At 45.1% G+C, this 25123-nt stretch overlaps 1 protein-coding gene across 1 annotated transcript in view; it reads right to left on the bottom strand.

Annotated features, from left to right (window-relative positions):
• The window catches only part of IYD (iodotyrosine deiodinase), a 54299-nt gene extending 39411 nt beyond the window's left edge, over positions 1–14888 (bottom strand). Inside the window, exon 1 of the mRNA XM_077486364.1 lies at positions 14625–14888. Coding sequence (XP_077342490.1) covers positions 14625–14811 — 187 coding nt within the window. The 5' untranslated portion in view covers positions 14812–14888. The remainder of the gene's footprint in view (positions 1–14624) is intronic.
• Between the last annotated feature and the right edge of the window lie 10235 nt (positions 14889–25123).

The raw sequence follows: 25123 nt of genomic DNA, 5'->3' as shown, positions 1-25123 counted from the left end.
ACTGTAGGACAAAGCTTCTGTTCCACTGGGCTTGGTATTCTACTTAATTACAGAAAAGAAAACCTACATATACTTTGTTCTAGGCTAGGAAAATTCACCTTAGTAGTACCTTTATTTTTTTCAGTTTTTTCTTTTCATTGTTCTGATATTTCTCAACTATTGAGCTACTTTGATTTAAAGGGATATCATGGATTACCCTAGATCAATGATGGCGAACCTTGGCGCCCCAGATGAAACTACATTTCCCATGATGCTCATGCACTCTGCAGTGTAGTTGGGCATCATGGTAAAAGTAGTTCCAAAACATCTGGGGTGCCAAGGTTTGCCATCACTGCCCTCGATGAGTAGATGGCGTGCCACAAATGTTAGTTAATGAGCCCTTCCAGGACTGCTGCACCATCCTGTGTGACCTGCTGCAGTCTCCCCCCTTCCCAACTCAGCCAACATGCAAATCCAATACACACACACTGTACCTATCAGTCCCCATGCATAAAGAGATTTTTATAGTTGCATCCTTATTTATAAGTAGATGTAAGTCCTGATGCACTTGCATGGGGTAAGTGGGGTTGTGATATGAAGGGGAACTGAGGACAAGGGGTTAAAAGGGGGAACTGTTGACACTGATGTAAAGGGGGATCCTGAGCCTTAAAAGGGGTTGTGATGTGAAGAGTGGCTGAGGACTGACTCCACCGCCACCCCCTGGAAAAATTAGCTGCCATGAAACCAGTCCCTGGTGCCAAAAAAGTTGGGGGCTGCTGTGTTACAGTATATGTAAAGCTTAACTGAATGCCATTTAGTTAAAATGTTGGTACCCTATATATGGAATCCTTGACATGGTAATTTCAAAGTATTACATATTTTTACATTTACAGCTCTCATTGAAATAACACCTGGTAATTCTGCCATTAAGTTCCTAGTTCTGACTTTTTTCTGTTAGAGGATGACAATGCTCCTTCCCTGTCTCCAAATTGGTCTTTGGCACTGTCACCCTATTACATACACTTCCAATGGAGGCTATAGGAGGCCATGCCAATGCTCACAACATTGGCTCTTTTTGCCACTGTCACCATCAGGAATATAACCCTGAGCAATGACATGCAGCCACCACTGGACAGAGTGCATGTAGAAAAGAAGTAGCTAAAAAGAAGCTGGAGGAGATCAGCAGCACTGAACTATATAGACGTGAAGTGACGTGACTGATATTTTCCTAATTCATGCGGTCAGTAGTAGGTACTGTAAATGTTCACAATTTAAAATTTGAATGGATAGCTGGGGCCTGCATATTTTGTGAATTATCACCCAGGTGTAGGGTTGAGCGGACACCTGGATGTTTGGGTTCGACGGGTTTGGCCGAACTTTGCAAAAGCATTTGAGTTTGGGACCCGAACTTGACCCTGAACCCGAACCCCATTGAAGTCAATGGGGACCCAAACTTTTGTGGACTAAAATGGCTCTAAAAAAGTAATGGAAAGGGCTAGAGGGCTGCAAATGGCAGCAAAATGTTGTTAAGGGCATGGCAAGTGCTCTGCAAACAAATGTGGATAGGGAAATAACTTAAAATAACATAAAATACATAAAAATAAAAAATAATATGCTGGAGGCCCCCTTCTCGGAAGAAGAGGTTCAGGAAGTCATTAAGAACCTCAAATCAGGTTCTGTTCCAGGCCGAGATGGTCTCCCTAACCCCTATTACAAGACATTTACCACCACCCTGACTCCACATTTGACACAATTTTTTAATGCAAAGACACAGGGAACCCCACTTGATCCTCACCTGAACACAGCCTACATTGCAGTAATACTGAAACCGTATAGCAACCTGGAAGAAGTCAGTGATTATAGACCCATCTCCCTCATCAATAACGACTTAAAAATCCTTACCAAACTCCTTGCAAATTGTCTAGCTTCCTTCATTAACCAATATGTTCATAAGGATCAAGTGGGGTTCATCCCAGGCAGACAGATCAGAAGAGCCATAGACATAGTCTCCATCCTCCAGACAAACTGGCCAGGAGGTCCAAAACAATCAGGCATGCTTTTATCACTGGACCTTCAAAAGGCCTTCGATTCGGTCTCCTGGCCATACATCTTTACAATCCTTGAACGTTGGGGCTTTGGCAACAAGTTTATGGGCCTGATCCGAGCTCTTTATTCAAATCATAAAGCCTATATTAGGCTTCAAGGCAACTACTTCAAACCAATACATATAGCCAAAGGCACCAGACAAGGCTATCTCCACTAATCTTTGCAATAGCAATTGAGACACTCGCCATCTCCATTCGCCAGGACCCCAACATACAAGGCGTTCAATGTGTCTCTCAGGTTCACAAATGTGGCCTGTTTGCAGACGACAAACACTGATGCCTAGTCACAGATTCCTATCTTAGGGAAAAAGACACATGATCATTTCCGTCCCTCCGTCCGTCTCCTCACGGGCACAGCTAGCTCCCATTGGGGGTGTCCAGGGAGGAGGTACACCTCCGAACATTAACAGGAATACCAACCCTTCACTCTAACACTACCATTTCTGTCTAAAATGATTTTACATTTTATATCTCTGACGTGTTACACTCAATTCATCTTGTTGCACTGCCTGTAACCTTTCTATGTTTTGACTGAGTCGATATTCTGAATGTCCCTTTCAAATGTATTATTCTTGTTGTGATACAAAATAAAATACTTTGAGATTAAAAAATAAAAAATAATAATCTTGACCTAGGAGGACGAGGTCCATATGGAGTAAGGAGGTTGAGATGGCGGTGGATGTGGCGGTGTAGAATTGAATCGGCAGTGGAGGAGGACGAGGAAGCCAACACTGGTTTTTGTTTATACATTTTTTTTTTAATTAGGGTACACCCCAAAAGAGAGAGAAAGATCAAAAATACAACAATGGCTGGGTAATGCCGGTATACATGTCTATTCTGCATAAGGTACAGACAAGTCCTGTGGGATCCATGCCTGGTTCATTTTAATGAACGTGAGCTTGTCCACATTGGCTCTGGGCAGGTGGCTGCGCTTGTCTGTTATAACGCCCCCTGCCATGTTAAATACACGTTCAGATAATACACTGGCTGCAGGGCAGGCTAGCACCAAGCAGTAAAGGGCAAGCTCAGGCCATGTGCCCAATTTGGAGACCCAGAAGTTGAAGGGGGCAGACCCATCATTCAGTACATCTAGGCGTTTGCACACATACTGCTCCACCATGTTGGTGAAATGCTGCCTCCTGCTAACACGTTCCATATCAGCTGGTGGTGCTGGTTCTTATGGCGTGCTGACAAAGCTTTTCCACATTTCGGCCATGCTAACCCTGCCTTCTGAGGTGTTGGCGGTGCCCCGGCTGCGTTGGTGACCTCTTCCTCCTCCTCTGCCTTCGCCTTGTACTTCCACTGTGCCCCCGCTGTCAGGTGGGAATGCCACCAGCAGCGCGTCTACCAGCGCGCGCTTGTACTCGCGCATCTTACGATCACGCTCCAGTGAGAGAATTAAGGACGGTATGTTGTCCTTGTAAGGGGGCTCCAGCAGCGTGGCCACCCAGTAATCAGCACCAGTTAGAATGTGGGCAACTCGGCGGTCATGTAATTGCTCATGTGTTCCAGTCTGCCCAGAGGCAACGAAAAGCTGTCCTCTGTGGGAGGTGTATCATCTGTGTCCTCTGTATCCCCCCAGTCATGCACCAGTGATGGCCATGAGCTGGTCTGGGTGCCACCCTGCTGTGAACATGGTTCCTCCTCCACCATCTCCTCCTCCTCATCCTCCACCTCGCCATCCTCCAGAACTGTGCCCTTGTTGGACAATTGTGTACCTGGCATTTGTTGGTGCAGGAACCCACCCTCGGAGCCATTTGAGAATGACTGCCCTGAAAGCCTTTGAAATGATCCCTCTTCCTCCTCCTCCTCCTCCTCTTGTACCACATCCTCTTCCATCATCGCCCGAAGTGTTTTTATCAAGGAGGCATAGAACTGGGATAGTAACGGTGGAAACTGCGTCATCGCCACTGGCCATGTTGGTGGAGTACTCAAAACAGCGCAACAAGACACACAGCTCTCGCATGGAGGCCCAGTTATTGGTGGTGAAGTGGTGCTGTACCGCAGAGTGACTCATGCGTGCATGCTGCAGCTGAAACTCCACTATTGCCTGCTGCTGCTTGCACAGTCTGGCCAGCATGTGCAAGGTGGAGTTCCACCTTGTGGGCATGTCACATATGAGGCGGTGAGCAGGAAGGCCGAAGTTACACTGCAGCACTGACAGGCAAGCAGCAGCAGGGTGAGAACGCTGAAAGTGCACACAGACGGAACGCACTTTCTGCAGCAGCTCTGGCATATGGGGGTAATTTTTAAGGTACCTCTGGACCACCAAGTTTAGCACATGCGCCAGGCAAGGGATGTGCATCAAACCGGATAGGCCCAGAGCTGCTACGAGATTTCGCCCATTATCGCACACCACCAGGCCAGGCTTGAGGCTCACTGCCACCAAACACTCATCGGTCTGTTGTTCCATGTCCCTCCACAACTCCTGCGCAGTGTGGGGTTTTTCCCCCAAACAGGAAAGTTTTAAAACTGCCTGCTGTCATTTACCCCTGGCTGTGCTGAAGTTGGTGGTGAAGGTGTTACGCTGACTGGATGAGGGGGCGGTAGAGGATGAGGAAGCGGAGTAGGAGGAGTTAGCAACAGGAGGCAAACTGAAGCACCCTGCAATCCTCAGTGGTGGAAGGACATGCGCCAAACTGCTATCCGCCTCAGGCCCAGCCACCACTGCATTTAATCAGTGTGCTGTTAGGGAGATATAACGTCCCTGACCGTGCTTATTGGTCCACGTATCCGTAGTTAGGTTGACCTTGCCACAGATGGCGTTGTGCAGTGCACACCTGATTTTGTCCCCCACTTGGTTGTGCAGGGAAGGGATGGCTCGCCTGAAAAAGTAGTGGTGGCTGGGCACGATGTACTGTGGGACAGCCAATGCCATCAGGCTTTTAAAACTCTGTGTCTCCACCAGACGGAATGACAGCATTTCAAAGGCCAGGAATTTTTAAATACTCTCATTCAGGGCCAGGGATTGCGGGTGAGTAGGGGGGTACTTCCTCTTCCACGCCAGTGTTTGGGAGATAGAGAGCTGCACGCTTCCATGGGACATTGTGGAGATGGTTGGTGACCCAGGTGGTAGTGTTGCTGGCAGATCCTCTGTTTGCGGGTTGGCAGGTGCCATTGTCACTACAGAGGTGGATGAAGAGGCTGAGACTGCAGCAGAAGAGGAAGCAAGAGGAGCCAGAGACCTTTCTTGGTTTTTGAGGTGTCTACTTCACTGCAGCTCGTGCTTTGCACTTAGATGCCTGGTCATGCAGGTTGTGCTCAGGTTGACAACGTTTATGCCTAGCTTCAGGGTCTAATTGCACAGCGTGCAAACCACTCGTGTCTTGTCATCAGCACATTGTCTGAAGAACTGCCACGCTAGGGAACTCCTTGGACCTGGCTTTGGTGTGCTCGGTCCCTTGTTGGATTGGGCAGTAGCAGGCGTACTGTCTTGGGGGGCGGACGCTCCGCTTTGCACCCTTGCACCCTGCTCCCTCTTCTGCTGTGCTGGTGGCTCTGTGCGACCACCGCCTCTTCCTCCGAACTACACAGGTCCCCTGCATGACGTTGATTCCATGTGGGGTCGAGGACCTCATCATCCTCCACATCGTCTTTCACCCAGTCTTCACCCCTGCCCTCCTTGTCGGTCCGCACAATTGCGAAAGCAGCAGCAGTTGTCACCTGTGTTACGTCATCATCCGAGATGTGCTGCGATGGTCCTCCCATGAATCATCTTCAAACATAAGTGGTTGGGCATCGGTGCACTCAATCTCTTCCACTTCTGGGGCAGGGCTAGGTGGATGGCCCTGGGAAACCCTCCTAACAGAGTCATCAAAAAGCAGAAGAGACTGCTGCATGATTTGGGGCTCAGACTGCTTGGCTGATTTGCAAAGGGGTGAGGTGAAAGACTGATGGATATCGGCTGCAGGTGCCAACTCTGATCTTTCAGCAGTAGACTGGGTGGGAGATAATGTGAAGGAACTGGAGGCACTGTCATCAATCCAATTTACTATTGCCTGTACATTCGTAGAGCCGCATTAGGCCCGACCAAATACCGCTACAGGCTCTGTCACCTACTTGTACCTGAGGAAGGTGTTTCACTTGTGCGTGTAGCTGGCACAGATTGACCAAAAAGAAAAAAGAAAAATATTTGTTTTTGCCCTAAATGTTTTTTTTAGAATAGCAGAATAGAAGAACAGTATCTAAATGGTGTATCTCACATGTACAGATATGAAGTAAATGCTATTCAAAAAAAATATTTTTGCCCTAAATTATTTTTTTTTTTGAATAGCACAATACAAGAACAGTATCTAAAGTGTGTATCTCACACATACAGATATGCAGGAAACACTTTAAAATATTTGTTTTGGCCCTAAATGGGTGTTTTTAGAATAGCAGAATAGAGCAACAGTATCTAAAGGGTGTATCTCGCATGTACAGATATGCAGAAAATGCTATTCAAAAAAACAATTGTTTGCCCTAAATTATTATTTTTTTGAATAGCACAATAGAAGAACAGTATCTAAAGTGTGTATCTCACACGTACAGATATGTAGAAAACACTGTAAAATATATTTTTTTGCCCTAAATGGGTGTTTTTAGAATAGCAGAATAGAGCAACAGTATCTAAAAGGTGTATCTCACAGAAACATATGCAGTTCTGGTGCACTGAGCTTGCATAAATGCCTGCCGACACCAACCTAATTAACAGACAGATAAAAGTTATATTTTCTCTGGCACTGGATTCAGGGCAGTGTAAAAAGATTGTGCACTGCATACACACAACTAAATCAAGGTAGATCGCTGAGTAATTAGATTTCTGAAGCAGGACTCCTATCTAATTCTCTCCCTCAAAGCAGCAACAGCAACCTTTCCCTACACTATCTAAAGCAAAGTGACGTGCTGTGCTATGTGCCTCTAGCTTATATAGAGGCTAGGTCACATGCTGCACTGGCCAATCACAGCCATGCCATTAGTAGGCATGGCTGTGATGGCTTCTAAGGGCACACAATTTAAATGAATGTTAATTGGCTGCCCTGCGGCTGTTTTTTTGCACCATTACATTACCGAACACTGAAACAGAACCCGACCATACAGTAAATTGTTGGGGTTCGGGTCCAGAACCCAAAAACCCAAAAGTCCGTTACGAACCTGAAGTTTATAGTTCGGGTTCGCTCAACCCTACTCAGGTGCCAACAAATCTCTGAAATGACCCTCTAGGATTGTGTACTGATAACAGTGAACAGAGTTATCGCTTGACAAGCCATAAAGAGTCCTTCAGATCTGGCAACTGCAAAACTAGCTTGGGGGCAAAGTCATGCCATACCGGAGGCACCAAACTCTCTGCATGCACCACTCATTTTTTTAGATTAGAAAGAATATGCTTTAACTCTAAAAAACAAACAAAAAAACAAGATATTAGTCATAGGGAGGGGAAAAGTATTCCTTCTGATAGTACCCATTATGAGCTACATGAAGATGAAAAATGGTATGTCCTGCCTTCACAGAACCACATAGTGACTGACAAAATGGTTCAATGGACCATGCTCATGGCGGTCATGTTGTGTTTGGACTCGCTGTTATCAGGATGATGAGCTGGTGTTGGAAATCACAATCAGCTGGTCCATATAGCCTATAGTAATTTTTTGTAATTTTCACTTATGTACATATTACCATGTGCACCTCACCCAGGAATATTACATTTGGCCCTTTGTGTACTGAGCTAAGATTTTATACTACTATGACAGATGTTTGTATTATATTTCTAGTACCTGTACGCTTGATTGTAAATTTGTTGCTAATCTGTATAAAATTGCATTGTGTGGCTGCTGATTGATTGCATATTTGTGTCTATGAGCTATCATATTGATTTATATATTTATAACAGGTACTTATATAGCATTGTCAATTTACGCAGCGCTTAATACAGTATACTGTATATATATATATATATATATATATATATATATACAGTGGTGTGAAAAAGTGTTTGCCCCCTTCCTCATTTCCTGTTCCTTTGCATGTTTGTCACACTTAAGTGTTTCGGAACATCAAACCAATTTAAACAATAGTCAAGGACAACACAAGTAAACACAAAATGCAATTTGTAAATGAAGGTGTTTATTATTAAAGGTGAAAAAAAATCCAAATCATCATGGCCCTGTGTGAAAAAGTGATTGCCCCCCTTGTTAAAACATACTATAACTGTGGTTGTCCACACCTGAGTTCAATTTCTCTAGCCACACCCAGGCCTGATTATTGCCACACCTGTTCACAATCAAGGCATCACTTAAATAGGAGCTGCTTGACACAGTAAGGTCCACCAGAAGATCCTTAAAAGCTACACATCATGCCGAGACCCAAAGAAATTCAGGAACAATTGAGAAAGAAAGTAATTGAGATCTATCAGTCTGGAAAGGGTTATAAAGCCATTTCCAAAGCTTTGGGAATCCAGCGAACCACAGTGAGAGCCATTATCCACAAATGGCGAAGACATGGAACAGTGGGGAACCTTCCCAGGAGTGGCCGGCCACCCAAAATTACCCCAAGAGCGCAGCGACGACTCATCCAAGAGGTCACAAAAGACCCCACAACAACGTCCAAGGAACTGCAGGCCTCACTTGCCTCAGTTAAGGTCAGCGTTCATGCCTCCACCATCAGGAAAAGACTGGGCAAAAATGGCCTGCATGGCAGAGTTCCAAGGAGAAAACCACTGCTGAGCAAAAAGAACATCAAAGCTCTTCTCAATTTCTCCACAACACATCTTGATGATCCCCAAGACTTTTGGGACAACATTCTGTGGACCGATGAGACAAAAGTGGAACTCTTTGGAAGGTGTGTGTCCAAGTATATCTGGCGTAGAAGGAACGCTGCATTTCATAAAAAGAACATTATACCAACAGTAAAATATGGTGGTGGTAGTGTGATGGTCTGGGGCTGTTTTGCTGCTTCAGGACCTGGAAGACTTGCCGTGATAAAAGGAACTATGAATTCTGCTGTCTACCAAGAGATCCTGAAGGAGAATGTCCGACCATCTGTTCGTGTACTCAAGCTGAAACAAACTTGGGTTCTGCAGCAGGACAATGATCCTAAACACACCAGCAAGTCCACCACCGAATGGCTGAAGAAAAACAAAATGAAGACTTTGGAGTGGCCTAGCCAAAGTCCTGACCTGATTCCTATTGAGATGTTGTGGTATGACCTTAAAAAGGCCGTTCATGCTCGAAAACCCTCTAATGTAACTGAATTAGGACAATTCTGCAAAGATGAGTGGGCCAAAATTCCTCCAGGACGCTGTAAAAGCCTCATTGCACGTTATCGCAAACGCTTGGTTGCAGTTGTTGCTGCTAAGGGTGGCCCAACCAGTTATTTGGTTTAGGGGGCAATCACTTTTTCACACAGGGCCATGATGGTTTGGATTTTTTTTCACCTTTAATAATAAACACCTTCATTTACAAATTGCATTTTGTGTTTACTTGTGTTGTCCTTGACTGTTGTTTAAATTGGTTTGATGTTCCGAAACACTTAAGTGTGACAAACATGCAAAGGAACAGGAAATGAGGAAGGGGGCAAACACTTTTTCACACCACTGTATATATATATATATATATATATATATTGTACGTTCACATCAGTCCCTGCCCTCAAGGAACTTACAATCTAAGTTCCCTAACTCTCATTCAACCTACCAGTATGTCTTTGGAGTGTGGGAGGAAACCAGAGTACCTGGAGGAAACACTCGCAGGCACAGGGAGAACATGCAAACTTAAGGCAGGTAGTGTCATGGTTGGGTTTCGAACCAGCAACTAGTGTGTGTGTGTTTGCCTAGCAGACCAACCAAATGACAAACTAAAGGTGGTGGCAAGCAACCCTAAATTGTGTGTCTGGGGGAGGGAGGTTTGTGTGCGGGTAGTGGAAAAAGTAATTAAGCAAAAATTCTAGCTGTCATAAGAGTCCCACTGTAGTTTTATAATTTCCCTGGAGTTTAGCTTTAACTCTAATTAAATCATTCCTTTAACTCTAATTAAATCATTCCTCCCTTTCTCCCAATAGCTAATATTTTTCTGTTGACTTGTTTTTATTTTTGTTATCATGTATATTTAAATGTTTTCATTAATTTTGAGTCTTTTTAGTGTTTCATTTAAAAAATACACATTCAGGCTGGGTTCATACTGGTGCGACAGGACACTTGTCCTACTTTGGATCCGACTTTGCCCGGCGACTTGAAGGGGGAACTCTGCGCCAAGTTTTAAAGAAAAAAACGGCAAGGGTTCCCCCTCCAAGACCATACCAGGCCCTTGGGTCTGGTATAGATTTTAAGGGGAACCCCTACTCCATTTTTTACGGCGTGGGGGTCCCCTCAAAATCCATACCAGATCCTTATCCAAGCATGCAGACCGGCCGGTCAGGAAAGGGGATGGGGACGAGTGAGTGCCCCCCTTCTGAACCATACCAGACCACGTGCCCTCAACATGGTGGGGTGGGTGCTTTGGGGTGCACTGCCGCCCTCCCACCCCAAAGCACCTTGTCTCCATGTTGATGAGCACAAGGACCTCTTCCCGACATCCCCGGCCATTGGTTGTCGGGGTCTGCGGGCGGGGGCTTATCAGAATCCAGAAGCCCCCTTTAATAAGGAGGCCCCCAGATCCCGGCCCCCCACCCTATGTGAATGAGTATGGGGTACATCCTACCCCTACCCATTCACCTGGAACAAAAAGTGTCAATAAAAAAAACACACTAGACAGGTTTTCAAAGTAATTTATTAGGCAGCTCCAGGGGTCTCCTCCGATAGGGGTTTCTTCCGTCTTCGGGGGTTGCTTCCGACTTCTCCACTTTCTCCGGCCTCTTCTCCCACTCTCCGGTATCTTCTGCCAGGCTTCTCTGCTATCTTCTGCTCTTTTGCACGCTCTTTTGCTACCGGTGGCCCGGTCTTCGCCGTCGTCTTCTTCCCTCTTCTCTTCTTCCGATGTTGACTCGACACTCTCTCCCGATAACGACTTATATAGGCATGGGGCGGTTAATGATGGGGCAGTGACCTCATAAGGGGCGGGGTCCCCGGGTGACATCACCCGTGACCACGCCCCATGCCTATATAAGTTGTTGCGCACTGCACACACGGCATTACAGCGGGAGAGAGCGTCGAGTCAACATCGGAAGAAGGGAAGAGGGAAGAAGACGATGGAGAAGACCGGGCCATCGCTAGCAAAAGAGCGGGCAAAAGAGCAGAAGATAGCGGAGGAGAGGCCGGAAAGAGCAGAGAAATTGGAAGGGGACCCCAAAGTCGGAAGCAACCCCCGGAGCTGCCTAATAAATTTCTTTGAAAACCTGTCTAGTGTGTTTTTTTATTGACACTTTTTATTCCAGGTGAATGGGTAGGGGAACGATGTACCCCATACTCATTCACATAGGGTGGGGGGCTGGGATCTGGGGGCCTCCTTATTAAAGGGGGATTCTGATAAGCCCCCACCCGCAGACCCCAACAACGAACAGCCAGGGTTGATGGGAAGAGGCCCTTGTCCTCATCAACATGGGGATAAGGTGCTTTGGGTTGGGGGGCCGCAGGGCGCTCCAAAGCACCCACCCCCCTATGTTGAGGACAGTTCAGGAGGAGGGGGGGCTTGCTTGTCCCCACCCCTTTTCCTGACCAGCCAGGCTGCGTGCTCGGATAAGGGTCTGGTATGGGTTTTGGGGGACCCCAATGACGTTTTTTTGGCATAGGGGGTTCCCCTTAAAATCTATACCAGACCCAAGGGCCTGATATGCTCCTGGAGGTGGAAACCATGCTGTTTTTTTATTTAAAATTTGGGGTGGAGTTCCCCCTCAAGATCATCAGAGCATAAGTCACATGCCAAAGTTGGATCATGCAAAATGGCGATCCGACTTTAATGATGGTCAATGGGCTGAAGTAGGAGCAAAGTCGGACCAATGTAGTACAGGGAGCATTTTCAAAGTTGGACCGACTTGTGTTGGACCAATTAATACGGCTCCCATAGGGAAACATTGATTTTCATATGTCATACGTCATGTGTATCATACCAGTGTGAACCCAATGTCCTAAAATTATAGACTAAAATATTCACTTTTTTATAGTACTTTTATTTTATTTTTTTTAACTAACACTGGCCAAACTAGAAATGTTTTTTATTTATTTCCTTTTTTTTCCTATTTTTTTTATCTTTTTGTCTCTATATTTCATATTGGGACACCTGCCTTTACACGCACATGAACTTTAATGGCATTCGTGTCTTAGTCCGTAGGCCGTATTGAGTTGGCCCACCCTTTGCAGCTATAACGTCTTCTGGGAAGGCTGTCCACAAGGTTTAGGAGTGTATCTAATGCCGCATACACACGATCAGACTATCCAGACTTAGCCTGGCGGACAACCTGCCGGACTTTGCAGCGGAGGTCCGCCGGACTTTCCGAACGAGCGGACCTGCCCACGCACGACCGGACTTTTCCGCCGGACTATGGCGGGAGTCTGCCAGACTTTTGAAATGAACGGACTTGTCCACACACAGTCCATTAATTTTGAATGTGGCTCCAGGTAAACGGAACTAGCGAAGGAAGTGAATGTCACCGCCTCCATCGGCGAGATTGACACCTCGCTAGCCCCGTCACCTGGTATGGATTTAAAGGGGAAGCCCTACGCGTGGGGGTCCCCCCAAAGTCCATAGCAGACCCTTATCCGAGCATGCAGCCTGGCTGGTCAGGAAAGGGGATGGGGACAAGTGAGCGACGTTCACTTCCTTCGCTAGTTCCGTCTACCTGGAGCCACGTTCAAAATGAACAGACTTTACTCCGTGTGTGGGCAAGTCCATTCATTCCAAAAGTCCGGCAGACTAGCATACAGACGGGCGGATTGACCAAGTCCGCCGGATAATCCGATCGTGTGTATGTGGCATAAGGGAATGTTTGACCATTCTCCCAGAAACACATTTGTGAGGTTAGGCACTGATGTGGACGGGAAGGCCTGGCTCTCATTCTCTGCTCTAATTCAACCCAATGGTATTTTATCGCATTGAGGGCAGCCCAGTCAAGTTCCTCTTCCCCAAACTCGCTTATCCATGTCTTCATGGACCTGTGCACTGGTGCGCGGTCATGTTGGAACAGGAAGGTCCATCCCCAAAGGACATTTTCCAAAATGTCTTGGTATGCTGACGCCTTAGAGCTCCCTTCACTGAAACTAAGAGAGCAAGGCCAAGACCATGTGGAAAAACAACCCCACACTATAATCCCCCCTCCACCAAATGAGTGGGACCAGTACAAAGCAAGGTCCATAAAGACCTGGATCAGGGAGTCTTAGGTGGAAGAACTTGGGTGGCCTGCACAGAGTCCTGACCTGAACCTGATAGAACACCTTTGGCATGAATTAAAGCGGAGACTGTGAGCCAAACCTTCTCGTCCAACATCAGTGCCTGACCTCACATATCTGCTTCTGGAAGAGTGGTCAAACATTCCCATAGACACACCCCTAAACCTTGTGGACAGCCTTCCCAGAAGAGTTGAAGCTGTTATAGCTGCAAAGGATGGGCCAACTCAATATTGACTGGGATGCCATTTGTAATAGACCCCCGTACTCAAGATGTCGCCGTAAATGCTTCCTCTGTTCGGTACCACACAATCCAAGACCCTTTAGCCCACCCAGTCACCAGGCAACACCAGTGTAGAGTGGCAAACAACAAAGTCATCTATTATCACACATGGACACAACAGATAAAATAACTCAGAGACTCTTCCCCCACCCTTGGAAAACAGGGTGGGGTGCACTGTCCAATGACAATAGACACAAAGCTCAGGTGTGTTCAACCTTACATCAGTAAACAGTCTTATCCGCAGGGGGGCTACTGGAGGAATCCCCCCTCCCTCCATAGAGATAAACATACCATAATATCCAAGGCAGACAGACACAATAGAACATTGGAATACAGCCACACCCCAAACGATCACAGCAAAGAGTCCACTACAAAATGAGACAATATACACTATATAAATATATACAAGATTAGTACAGATCAGACTGTTTTTCTCATTCACCTTGCAAAAAGTATTGTTCCCTTAAAATCTAGGGTCCATAATCAGAAGGCGAGAGACCACCATTCAATCCTCTCCAAAAGCCTCTGTCTCGGATAGGTCTGTCACACCATTAAACGTCATGTTCGTGTAAAAGCAGGTGCCCCAATACTTTTGGTAATATAGTGTATTTAACAAGATAATAATTACACAAAAAAGCTTTGGTAACCTGAAAACATAAAAGCATTACTTTGTTATTTTAGTTAAGGCTGAATCAATAGACCCATAGCAGAAATGTAAGCTTTTCCCTGGCCATTAAGGGGTATAGAGGAGCGTGAGCTGAACAAGTTAAACATTTACCATAAGAAAGGTTACAACAAACACATATCGGGGAATTTACTAAATCTGCAGCAGATAGAATCTGGAGCAGCTGTGCATAGTAACCTATCAGCTACTAACTTCAGCTTGCTCAGTTAAGCTTTGGAGATAAACTAGGCTCTGATTGGATCAGTCTTAGTAAATCCCCCTCATAATTTGTGTGCACCTTACCATCCTCCTCTGCTGGAAGTTCTGTGCTGTCTTGAAGGTCTTCATCCACCCATGGACGTGATTCTTTGTTTGTCTTTTCTTCCCTTTTTCTTACTTTCTCATTGCCTCGCTTATTTTGAAGAATGAATACAATTAAAAGACAGATCACAGCAATAAAAAATGGGGACAGAAATGAAAATATAGCCATGGCTTAAATTTCCTCCACACAAATAAATCTCAATTCTCATTTGTTTTGTTTAAAAGGCAAAGATCACAGGGAAGGGGAGGTTTCCACTCTGTAAAAGGGCAGCTTAGATTTCACAACATCCAGAGTCTAGTGGAGTCTGTGCCCTTGAACTCTTTATGGAACACTGATTAAAGCTTAAGTGATTTGTGTTGTGTTGGGTTTTCGGAAAGGAAGTTAAGTCAAACAGAAAAGACTGTTATTTCTGCCAAAACTGTTTCTTTTGATTTAGATTTGGAAACAGGCAGAGGGGTTAAAACCTTTGTCAGGTTTTTATTGACACCTGTGCCCCCATCAAAGAGTTTTCCACAGCTGGAAGATTTTCCTTTAAGTGGTTGTAAACCCTTAGGCCGCGTACACACGCGGGGACTGTTCGCTCAACGTTGTCCGCTGAACAGTGTTTCGGCGGACAGTCCGCTCGTGTGTGGGCTTTCAGCGGACAGTTTCAGCGGACAGTCTGCTGAACAAAGTTTTTCGGAAATTCCGAAAAACTGTCCGCTGAAACTCTGTTTCAGCGAACAGTCCCCTCGTGTGTAGGCTTATTCGTCAAACTAAGTTTCGCGCATGCTCAGAAAGGATTTACACGCCGAAGTTTGCATTGCAGTGTATAGGACGTCGTATTTTTCGTCCCGTCGTACGTGCCGTTCACGTCATCGCGCACGGTTTCAGCGGACTGTTCGTTCGTCGTGTGTGGCCATGTCCGTCCATGCTAATTTTGAGCGGACTGTCCGCTGAAACTGTTTGACGGACAAAGTTGAGCGAACAGTCCCCGCGTGTGTACGCGGCCTTACATATATCCAGTGAAGTGATTGGCCTCAAGTGATACACAAATATGAAACAAATCCTCCTACATAGGTTGTACCAGTTTATCTTTAGTCTTCTCTTCTCTACATCCATTCAAAGTCTAGGATTTTATAAACTTGTCTGAGCTGTCAGAAAAAAGGGGGTGGAAAGCTGAAGTTACACTCTGCAGAGCTCAGTGACGAGCGTTCTAAGAGCTGATTAGAGGGAAGAGACACACCCCCTTCACACAGCACACAGGAACAAAGCTGAGGCTGGAGATCACTCCCCTGTCACCATTTTTCTCTTTGTGTCAGGGAAACTTGTCAAAAGTAATTCATGCTGATAGCAGAAGCAGAACAAGGCAGCAGATAGAAATGACACTTTGTGCTCTGGATTGAGGCATTTTGTTCATATTTCATTTCTGAGGTTTACAACCACTTTTACTCACATAGTGACAACTATGAACTTTTCAATTCTTACTCTCTTTCTCTACTGGTAACAATAATCTCAAGGACAAATACACATAACAGTGATCCCTAGGACAAATACAGAGGGCGAGTGTGGCCAATAAGGACACAGGCAGCAATACAAAACTCAGAAGTTTTAACCTTACACTATCCAAAACTAGGAAAAAAACTGTAGGGATCTTCTTCTGGACAATGGCCACCATTAGCGTCAACAAAATTTGAAACATTTACCTAGGGCTCATTTACACTTGTGGTTGTTTTTTTTTTTTAAATAACAAATTTAAAAAGTATGTTTCCCCAACATTACATATTCCTGACATGTGTACAGGTGATACTCGAAAAATTTGAATTAGAAAGCAAAAAGTTAATTTATTTCACTAATGCAACTTAAAAGGTGAAACTAATATATGAGATAGACTTACATGCAAAGCAAGATAGTTCAAGTCGTGATTTGTCATAATTGTGATGATTATGGCTTACAGCTCATGAAAAGCCCAAATCCACAATCTCAGAAAATTTGAGTATTGTGAAAAGGTGCAATATTCTATACTCAAAGTGTCCCATAAAATTAGATAATTAAACCATAACACCAAGAAAGGGTTCTTGAGCCTTTAAATGGTATCTCAGTCTGGATCAGTAAGAATCACAATCATGGGAAAGACTGTTGACCTGACAGTTGTGCAGAAAGCCATCATTGACACCCTCCATAAGGAGCTTAAAGCCTCAAAATGTAATTGCAAAAGAAGTTGGATGTTCCCAAAATGTTGTATCAAAGCACATTAATAGAAAGTTATGTGGAAGGGAAAAGTGTGGAAGAAAAAGGTGCACAAGCAGCAGGGATGACCGCAGCCTATAGAGGATTGTCAGGAAAAGGCCATTCAAAAGTGTTGGGGACTTTCACAAGGAGTGGACTGAGGCTGGAGTCAGTGCATCAAGAGCCACCACACTCAGACGGATGGGCTTCAAATGTTGCATTCCTCTTGTCAAGCCACTCCTGAACAACAAACAACATCAGAAGTGTCTTACTTGGGCTAAAGAAAAACAGACCTGGTCTGTTGCTCAGTGGTCCAAAGTCCTTTCTGATGAGAGCAAATTTTGCATCTCATTTGGAAACCCAGGACCCAGATCATGGAGGGAGAATGGAGAGGAACACACTGCAGGATGCTTGAAGACCAGTGTAAAGTTTCCACAGGCTGTGTTGATTTGGGGAGCTATGTCATCTGCTGGTGTTGGTCCACTGTGCTTCATTAAGTCCAGGGTCAACGCAGCCATCTACCAGGAGATTTTGGAGCACTTCATGCTTCCTTCCGCAGACAAGCTCTATGGGGATGCTGATTTAATTTTCCAGCAGGACTTCCAAAAGCACCAAAACCTGGTTTAATGGCCGTGGGATTACTGTGCTTGATTGGCCAGCAAACTCGCCTGACCTGAACCCCATAGAGAATCTATGGGGCATTACCAAGAGAAAGATGAGAGACATGAGACCCAACAATGCAGAAGAGCTGAAGGCCACTATTGAAGCATCCTGGTCTTCCATAACACCTCAACAGTGCCACAGGCTGATAGCTTCCATGCCATGCCGCATTGAGGAAATAATTGCTGCAAAAGGGGTCCAAACCAAGTACTGAGTATATATGCATGCTTATATTTTTCAGAAGTCCGATATTGTTCTATGTATAATCATTGTTTTATTGATTGCATGTAATGTTCTACTTTTCTGAGATTGTGGATTTGGGATTTCTATGAGCTCTAAGCCATAATCATCACAGTTATGACAAATCACAGATTGAACTATCTTGCTTTGTATTTAATGAGTCTATCTCATATATTAGTTTTTACCTTTTAAGTTGAAATAAATGAACTTTTGCACAATATTGTAATTTTTCGCGTTTCACCTGTATGTTGTGCCATGTACTTGTGTTCAAAAGTATCCTGTTCTCTTTGTATTACTTCCTTTGTTTGAAATACCTGGTGATCCTGCCCACCCCCCTGCTTTGCTATTTCAAACTGACCACGTTTAGGCATGAGAGCACATCCATCCCAGCATGGTCAGTTTTCTAACATTATATTGCCATTTTTAGTTCTATAAACAGGAAGGGGACAAAATTCCTCCTATTTACTGGACAGTTCTAATGAGCAAGTGCAGAAAACGTTGGGTTATGGTTATCACTAAATGAGAAACATCCACCTTTTAAAGTAGTTGTAAAGGCAGAAGTTTTTTTTATCTTAATGCATTCTATGCATTAAGATTAAAAGCCTTCTGTGTGAAGCAGCCCCCCTCAGCCCCCCTAATACTTACCTGACCTCTGTCCAGCGATGTCCACGAGTCTCTTCCTCCTAATTGGCTGGGACACAGTAGCGGCGCCATTGTAAGAAGTCCTGGAGGCGAGCATGGAAGGAGGCGATAAGGGAACTATAGAGCAGGAGGTCTTGGGAGGAATGAAGAGAAGGATTTGGTTGGTTTTTTGAGACTAGGTTAGTGATGTAGCTGGAGGCCAAATTGTGGATGGCTTTGTAAGTTATTGTTAGAATTTTGAATTTCATTTGTTGGGTGAGAGGCAGTCAATGGAGGGATTGGCAGAGAGGGCTAGCAGACACTGAACGGTTTGTAAGGTGAATGAGCCTGGCAGCAGCATTCATGGTGGACTGAAGCAGGGATAGCCTACTGTATGTAAAGGTAAGCCAATGAGGAGGAAGTTGCAGTAGTCTGAGGTAAGAGATAACGAGGGAAAAAGAGAGTTCAGGATTACACCTAGCACCTTTGCATGTGAGGATGGGTTTATGGTTGTGCCATTTATTTTGGCAGAGAAGTCGGGGAAAATGCATGTGGAGGAGGAAATATTATGAGCTCGGTTTTGGACAGGTCGAGTTTAATGAAGTGATGTGACATCCAGACTGAAATGGGAGTTAGTAAATTAGTGATGCGTGAGGAGACTGATGTTGTGAGCTGAGGGGTAGACAGAAAGATTTGGGTGTTGTCAGTGTAGAAATGATATTGAAAGGCAACGGAGGCTATCAGCTGACCCAGGGAGAAGGTGTAGATTGAGAATATGAGAGGTCCAAGAACAGAACCTTGGGGAACCCCGATGGAGAAAGGAAGAGGAGATGAGGAAGCAAAATCATAAGTGACACTGAAGGTGCAGTGGGATAGGTAGGATGAGAGCCAACGAAGAGCACAGTTATGGAGACCAAAGAAGTAAAGTTTTTTTTGAAGAGGAGGTGGTCAACCATATCAAAGGCAGCCGAAAGGTCCAGAAGTAGGAGTACAGAATGTTGTCCATTGGTTTTTGCTGTTAGTAAATCCTTTGTGAGTTTTAGTTGAGCAATTTCTGCAGAGAGTTGAGGATGAAATTTAGACTGAAGGGGATCAAAAAGGTTATTCTTAATGTGGTGGTCACTCGGTTGTAGACCAGGCATTCAAGGAGTTTGGAGGAAAAGGGGAGCAAGGAGATGGGCGTAAGTTGTTAAGATTGGTGGGGGCCAAGGAAGGCTTTTTAAGTATGGGAGTGAGTGCATATTTTAGGGAGTTGGGGAAAATGCCAGAAGAGAGGGAGAAATTGAAGATGTAAGTTAGAGAGTGTAGGAAAGAGCCAGAGGGTGAGCCAGTATGTGATAGGGTATAGGGTCCAGGGTACAGGTGGTTAGGTGGGCGTTAGAAATAAGTTTATCAACCTTGTCTTTTGTAGAAGGGTTATATAAGGGAAGTGTTGAGTGTACCTGTGGACATGGGGTGTTAAGTGAGAGTGATATCTGAAGAGTGGAATTTCATCATGAATCGTATCAATCCAATTTTTTTAGTGATTAGCAATCTCCTGGGCAGTGAGTGAGGCAGTGAACGATGAAGTAGAAAGTTAAAGGTAGAGAAGAGTTGATGGGGACTGGATGAAAAGGACTTAATGAGAGTGATGAAATAGGTCTACTTGGCAGTGTCGAGCCAAGAATTGTATTTTTGGAGGGCAGATTTATATTGGTTGAAGTCTTTGTGAGACACACTGTCTAAATTTCCAACAACAAATGTTCAATGTGAGCTTGTTGTCGGAAAATCCGAACGTGTGTATGCTCCATTGGACATTTGCTGTCGAAATTTTTTTGAGCTGGTACTCAAATTTTTCAACAACAAAACTTGTTGTCGTAAATTCTGAGCTTCTGTACACAATTCCGACACACAAAAGTCCACACATGCTGGGAATCAAGCAGAAGAGCCACACTGGCTATTGAACTTAATTTTTCTTGGCTCGTCCTACGTGTTGTATGTCACCATGTTCTTGACGTTCGGAATTTCGGACAACATATGTGTGACCATGTGTATGCAAGACAAGTTTGAGCCAACATCCGTAAGAAAAAAATCCACGGTTTTGTTGTCGGAATGTCCAATCGTCTGTATGTGGCATAAGTCTTATGCCACAGACACTCATGATTGTGGAAATTTCAGAAGAGAGAAAGTAGGGTAGCCAGACAGAGAAGCCATCAAGGAAAGGGCCAGGGCTCAGTAGACCATAGCAATTCTTAAAAAAATTGAGAAAATGGGCATATACAGTGAGCTTCAAATGATAAGAGAGACAGAGAAGGAGAAAAGTGAAGAATTGAAAGGTGCTCTGTGGGTATTGGAGGATTCCCACTCCACCTCCCTTACTTCCACTGGGTATAGGGGGTGAGTCTAGAGAAGGCCACCATGAAGCAGTGTCAGATTCATAAAGCCAGTTTTTGTTGACAGCAAGTAAAGGAGTTAGTGACAAAGAGGTCATAAACAGAGTTGAGTTTGTTGCAGACAGAGAAGGCATTCCAGATGGCATGGGAGAAGGGGAGGCTGGTTTTAGGGAGAAGAGGAATGGAAACTAAATTGTGTGGATTGAGGCTGCTGCCAGAGGGTACAGGGTGATGAGTGCGTTGGGTACAGTTAAATAAAGGAGGCCCAGGGTTTGGGGATATATCTCCAGAGGTTAGGAGAAGCAGAAGGGTGAAGGAAGTAATATGAGAGTGTGATTTATATGAGGCATACCTCAAGTGTGAAGCTAATGAGTTCACACTTCCTGCAGTGCACACACAGGTGGAGCGAGTCAGGGGGACAATCAGCTGACCGGCTGTCTCCCCTCTCATCCTGTTCGAGAGAGGACGGAGGGGGAGGGAGGACTGGAGGCAGTATGCGATAGAACACTGGCTCTGAGCTGTAAAAGAGAGAGGAGACAGGCAGCATTCATTAGCACTGATAGGTGGGATTGATGGGTGGGATTGATGAGCACTGATAGGAGGCACTAATTGGCACTGATAGGTGGGATTGATGAGCACTGGTGGGCCATGATAGGTAGGATTGATGAGCGCTGGTGGGCACTGATAGTTGGGATTGATGGGCACTGGTGGGCCATTATAGGTAGGATTGATGAGCGCTGGTAGGTGGCACTGATAGGCACTCATAGGCAGCACTAATGGGCACTGATAGGGAGCACTGATGGGCACTGATAGGCTGCATTGATGAGCACTGATAGGCATTGAGCACTGATAGGCAGCATTGATGGCCTCTGATAGGCAGCACTGATGGACATTGAGCACTGATAGGTGGCATTGATGAGAACTGATAGACGGTACTGAGAGACAGCACTGATAAGCTGCAGTGGTAGGTGGCAATGATAGGTGGCATTGTTGAGCACTGATGGGCATTGGGCACTAATAGGCAGCATTGATCGCCACTAATGAGGAGGCACCGATAGGTGGCACTGATAAACAGCACTGATAAGATTCACTGGTAGGGGGCATTGATGAGAAATGATAGGTGTCATTGATGATGAGCACTGATAGGTAGCACTCATAGGCTGCACTCATGGGCATTGATAGGCGGCATTGATGAGCACTGATAGATAATACTGATGAGCGGCATTGATGAGCATCACTAGGTGGCACTGATAGATAGCATTGTTGAGCACTGATAGGCGGCACTGATGGGCATTGAGCACTGATAGGCAGCACTGATAGGTGGCACTGATAAAAACCATTGAGGTGGCACCGAAGAGCACTGCTAAGTGGCATTGATGAGCGATGATAGGTGGCACTGATAGGCGGAATTGATGGGCACTGATGGGTGGCATGTTTGCTGATTATATTGTTTTTAGAGTTTTGCTATCCTTTAAAGCGGGAGTCCACCGGGACTCCGCGTTTTTTTTTTTTTTTAAAAGCCAGCAGCTACAAATACTGCAGCTGCTGACTTTTAAAATAGTGACACTTACCTGTCCAGCGCGCCTGCGATGTCGGCACCCGAAGCCGATCTCTAGATCGTCTCTCAAGTGCTGCCGCCGCCATCTTGGGTATGGGAATCAGGAAATGGAGCCTTTCGGCTTCATTTCCCTGTTCCCTACTGCGCATGCGCGAGTCGCGCTGTGCAATAAGGACGGTCTCCGCTGCCTCTGGGATCTGTGTGTTTCCCAGCAGGCAGCGGGGCACTTGCGGAAAGGGGCGGGCACTTGCGGAAAGGGGCGTAATCAACGCCCCCTTTCCGCAGAGAGCTATCCCGGAAGTGGGTGCAGATACCTGTACTGTACAGGTATCTGCACCCCCCTCCCCCCTGAAAGGTGCCAATTGTGGCGCCGGAGGGGGGGAGGGTTCCGATGAGCGGAAGGTCCACTTTAGGGTGGACCTCCGCTTTAAGTAATTTGTTCAATATGATAGAAACAATGTAAAATGATGTGAGTTGAAAGTCTTTATTATTATGTAGATTAGATAACATTTGATAGATCCTTTTATGCATCAGTTAAATAAAAACAAATCCCAATGCTGGCTATTATTACATTGTAACTGTATAATTACCTCCTGTGTCCAGGCATGGAAATCTTTGCTATGGAGGTAGAGGTTTGAACAGAAGGTGTCAAATCGTATTATTTTCTGCTGCTGTATAGTTAGTTGGCAATACAAAAAAGAAAAGTGCATCTAATCTACAGTACTTTAAATTTAATTTAAAGATTTGATTTCAATTGTACAGCACACTAAGACATAATGGCACTTGTTCTGTATAATGGACACAAGCCATTATTAGCTCAGTGTAAATGGCTATAAGGATTAATAGACCTTCTACTAAAATAGTCCATGTTCTACTGAGACTTCCAGTGTGTGTTTTTCTTGTACAGTCAAAGCAATTGCTGTTATTTCCCCTGTGAATTAAATGATCAAATCAGAAAAGCGTTTTGCAGATGTCCAATAAATTATGTTTGGAGCTTCTAAGTGTACTTTGTCCTGTACAAAGCACTTTTCATTTTTAGTAGCAATTGGACTTTCATCTTTATATAAAACATGCCAGTTTCATATGATATTAATGCCAATACAAACCCAGTGCAGATAACCATCAATCTTACCACCTCAACATAAGTATAAATTCCAAAAAAGGGTTATTAATACTTTGAATTTATCTTAAATAATTTAAAATAAGAAGGGCTGAGCATTGCTTTGCAGCATTTTGCAGTTGTAACATAACACTCTTCTCTTCTCACTGTTACACATGTAATATTAAGATATCAGCCAAATGATCTGACACATAACAATGGGTAACTTGAAGTTTACTGGGTGAATACAGAATAAAATAAGAATGCCAGCATAGTAGAATGGTAAGGGTATGTGATAAACAGAACAATATTTAACAGACTATACAGCTATTGAAATAACAGGGCTGGCTAGAAGCAGTTTCCCACTAAGGGCTCTAGGGGGCAGTACAGTACAGATAATCAGAATAGGATGTAAGGATGAATTACTGGGCAATAAGCAGTACAGGTGCAAATATCATTATCCAATGTTCCCTGGGGAGCAGCACCTCTTTCACAAAGGTTGGCTGAGGTGTTGGTGTCAAGGATTTCCTAGGCATATCTATAAATTCAGGGGATAGTGGGAGCTCAGGGGTTTTAGGTAGCAGAGTTAAAGGATCCAGTGCCTGCTACGGAGCAAGGTTGTCTCATGCCTCCCTCATGGGGACGAACCCCACTTGCTGGGAGTGGACTAGTTGAGGGATCAGATCTATTAGGCACAGCGAGAGGATTTCGGTAAATATTTTTAGGTCCAAGTTAAGGACAGATATCAGCCAATAGTTTTGGCATAAGAGAGGATCTTTGCCCTCCTTCAGGATCACTGTGATGTAGGCCTGCAGCGTGTCCTCTGGAGGAATAACTCTCTCTTCTGCCTCATTATAGGCCTTGAGAAAGTGTGGAATCAAGAGTTCCCCAAAGGTCTTGTAATACATGAAGGAGTACCTGTCTGGGTCTGGGCCTTACCTGGTTGCATGCGAGCCAACGCCAGGGCCCCCTCCACGCTGGAGAGAGGGTCCTCCAAAGCTGGATTTTTTTTTCCTTTTCAGAGGTCGGGCATGGGAGATTGTAAAGAGAAGTGTAATATTTGCGGAACTGATCCCCGATCTCTTCCATGGCATGCACCTTAGCGTTACTGTCACTAAGAAGTTCAGGGATAAATGCTCAGGCTTGTTGAGCTCTCAAGGCCCTCGCTAGGAGTTTTCCACATTTATTGCTGTGTTCATAGAATGCTCGTTTGCATTTGGCAATCACAGCCTTGGCATGCACTAAGTTCCGCTAGTGCCTGGACAGCTAACGTTCTTTTATGAGTGGCCTCTAGGGATCTGATCTTGTCCAGAACGTTGACAGTTTGCAGAGCTCTCGCTTTCTTAAGCCAGGAGCCTATTTTGATTAAGATACCCCTAATGTAGCTCTTGTAAGCCTCCCAGACCATAAAGGGGGCACTATCTGGGGCCACGTTGGAGGAAAATAAATTTCTAATTTCTCTGGTCACCTCCTCTATGACCTCTGGGGTCTGGATCAGGGAGTCATTAAGCTTCCACAACCACTGCTTGGGGATGGGAGACAGCAAGTCTATCTCCATGAAGACCGAAACATGGTCTGAGAAGGTGATGGAGCCGATCGAGGCTGATACCACCCTGGACAAAAGAGATGGGGGGGGGGGGTCATGAAAGGGTAAATTCTGGTGTAGGAGTCGTGTGGATGCAAATAAAATGTGTAAAGGCGCTTCAGCACAGAATAAGCACC

The sequence above is a fragment of the Lithobates pipiens genome, unplaced genomic scaffold (assembly GCF_037356315.1).
Source record: "Lithobates pipiens isolate NorthernLeopardFrog02 unplaced genomic scaffold, aLitPip1_a1.2 Scaffold_18, whole genome shotgun sequence".
Lineage (NCBI taxonomy): Eukaryota > Metazoa > Chordata > Amphibia > Anura > Ranidae > Lithobates > Lithobates pipiens.
This window is presented reverse-complemented; position numbering and strand designations above follow the sequence as displayed.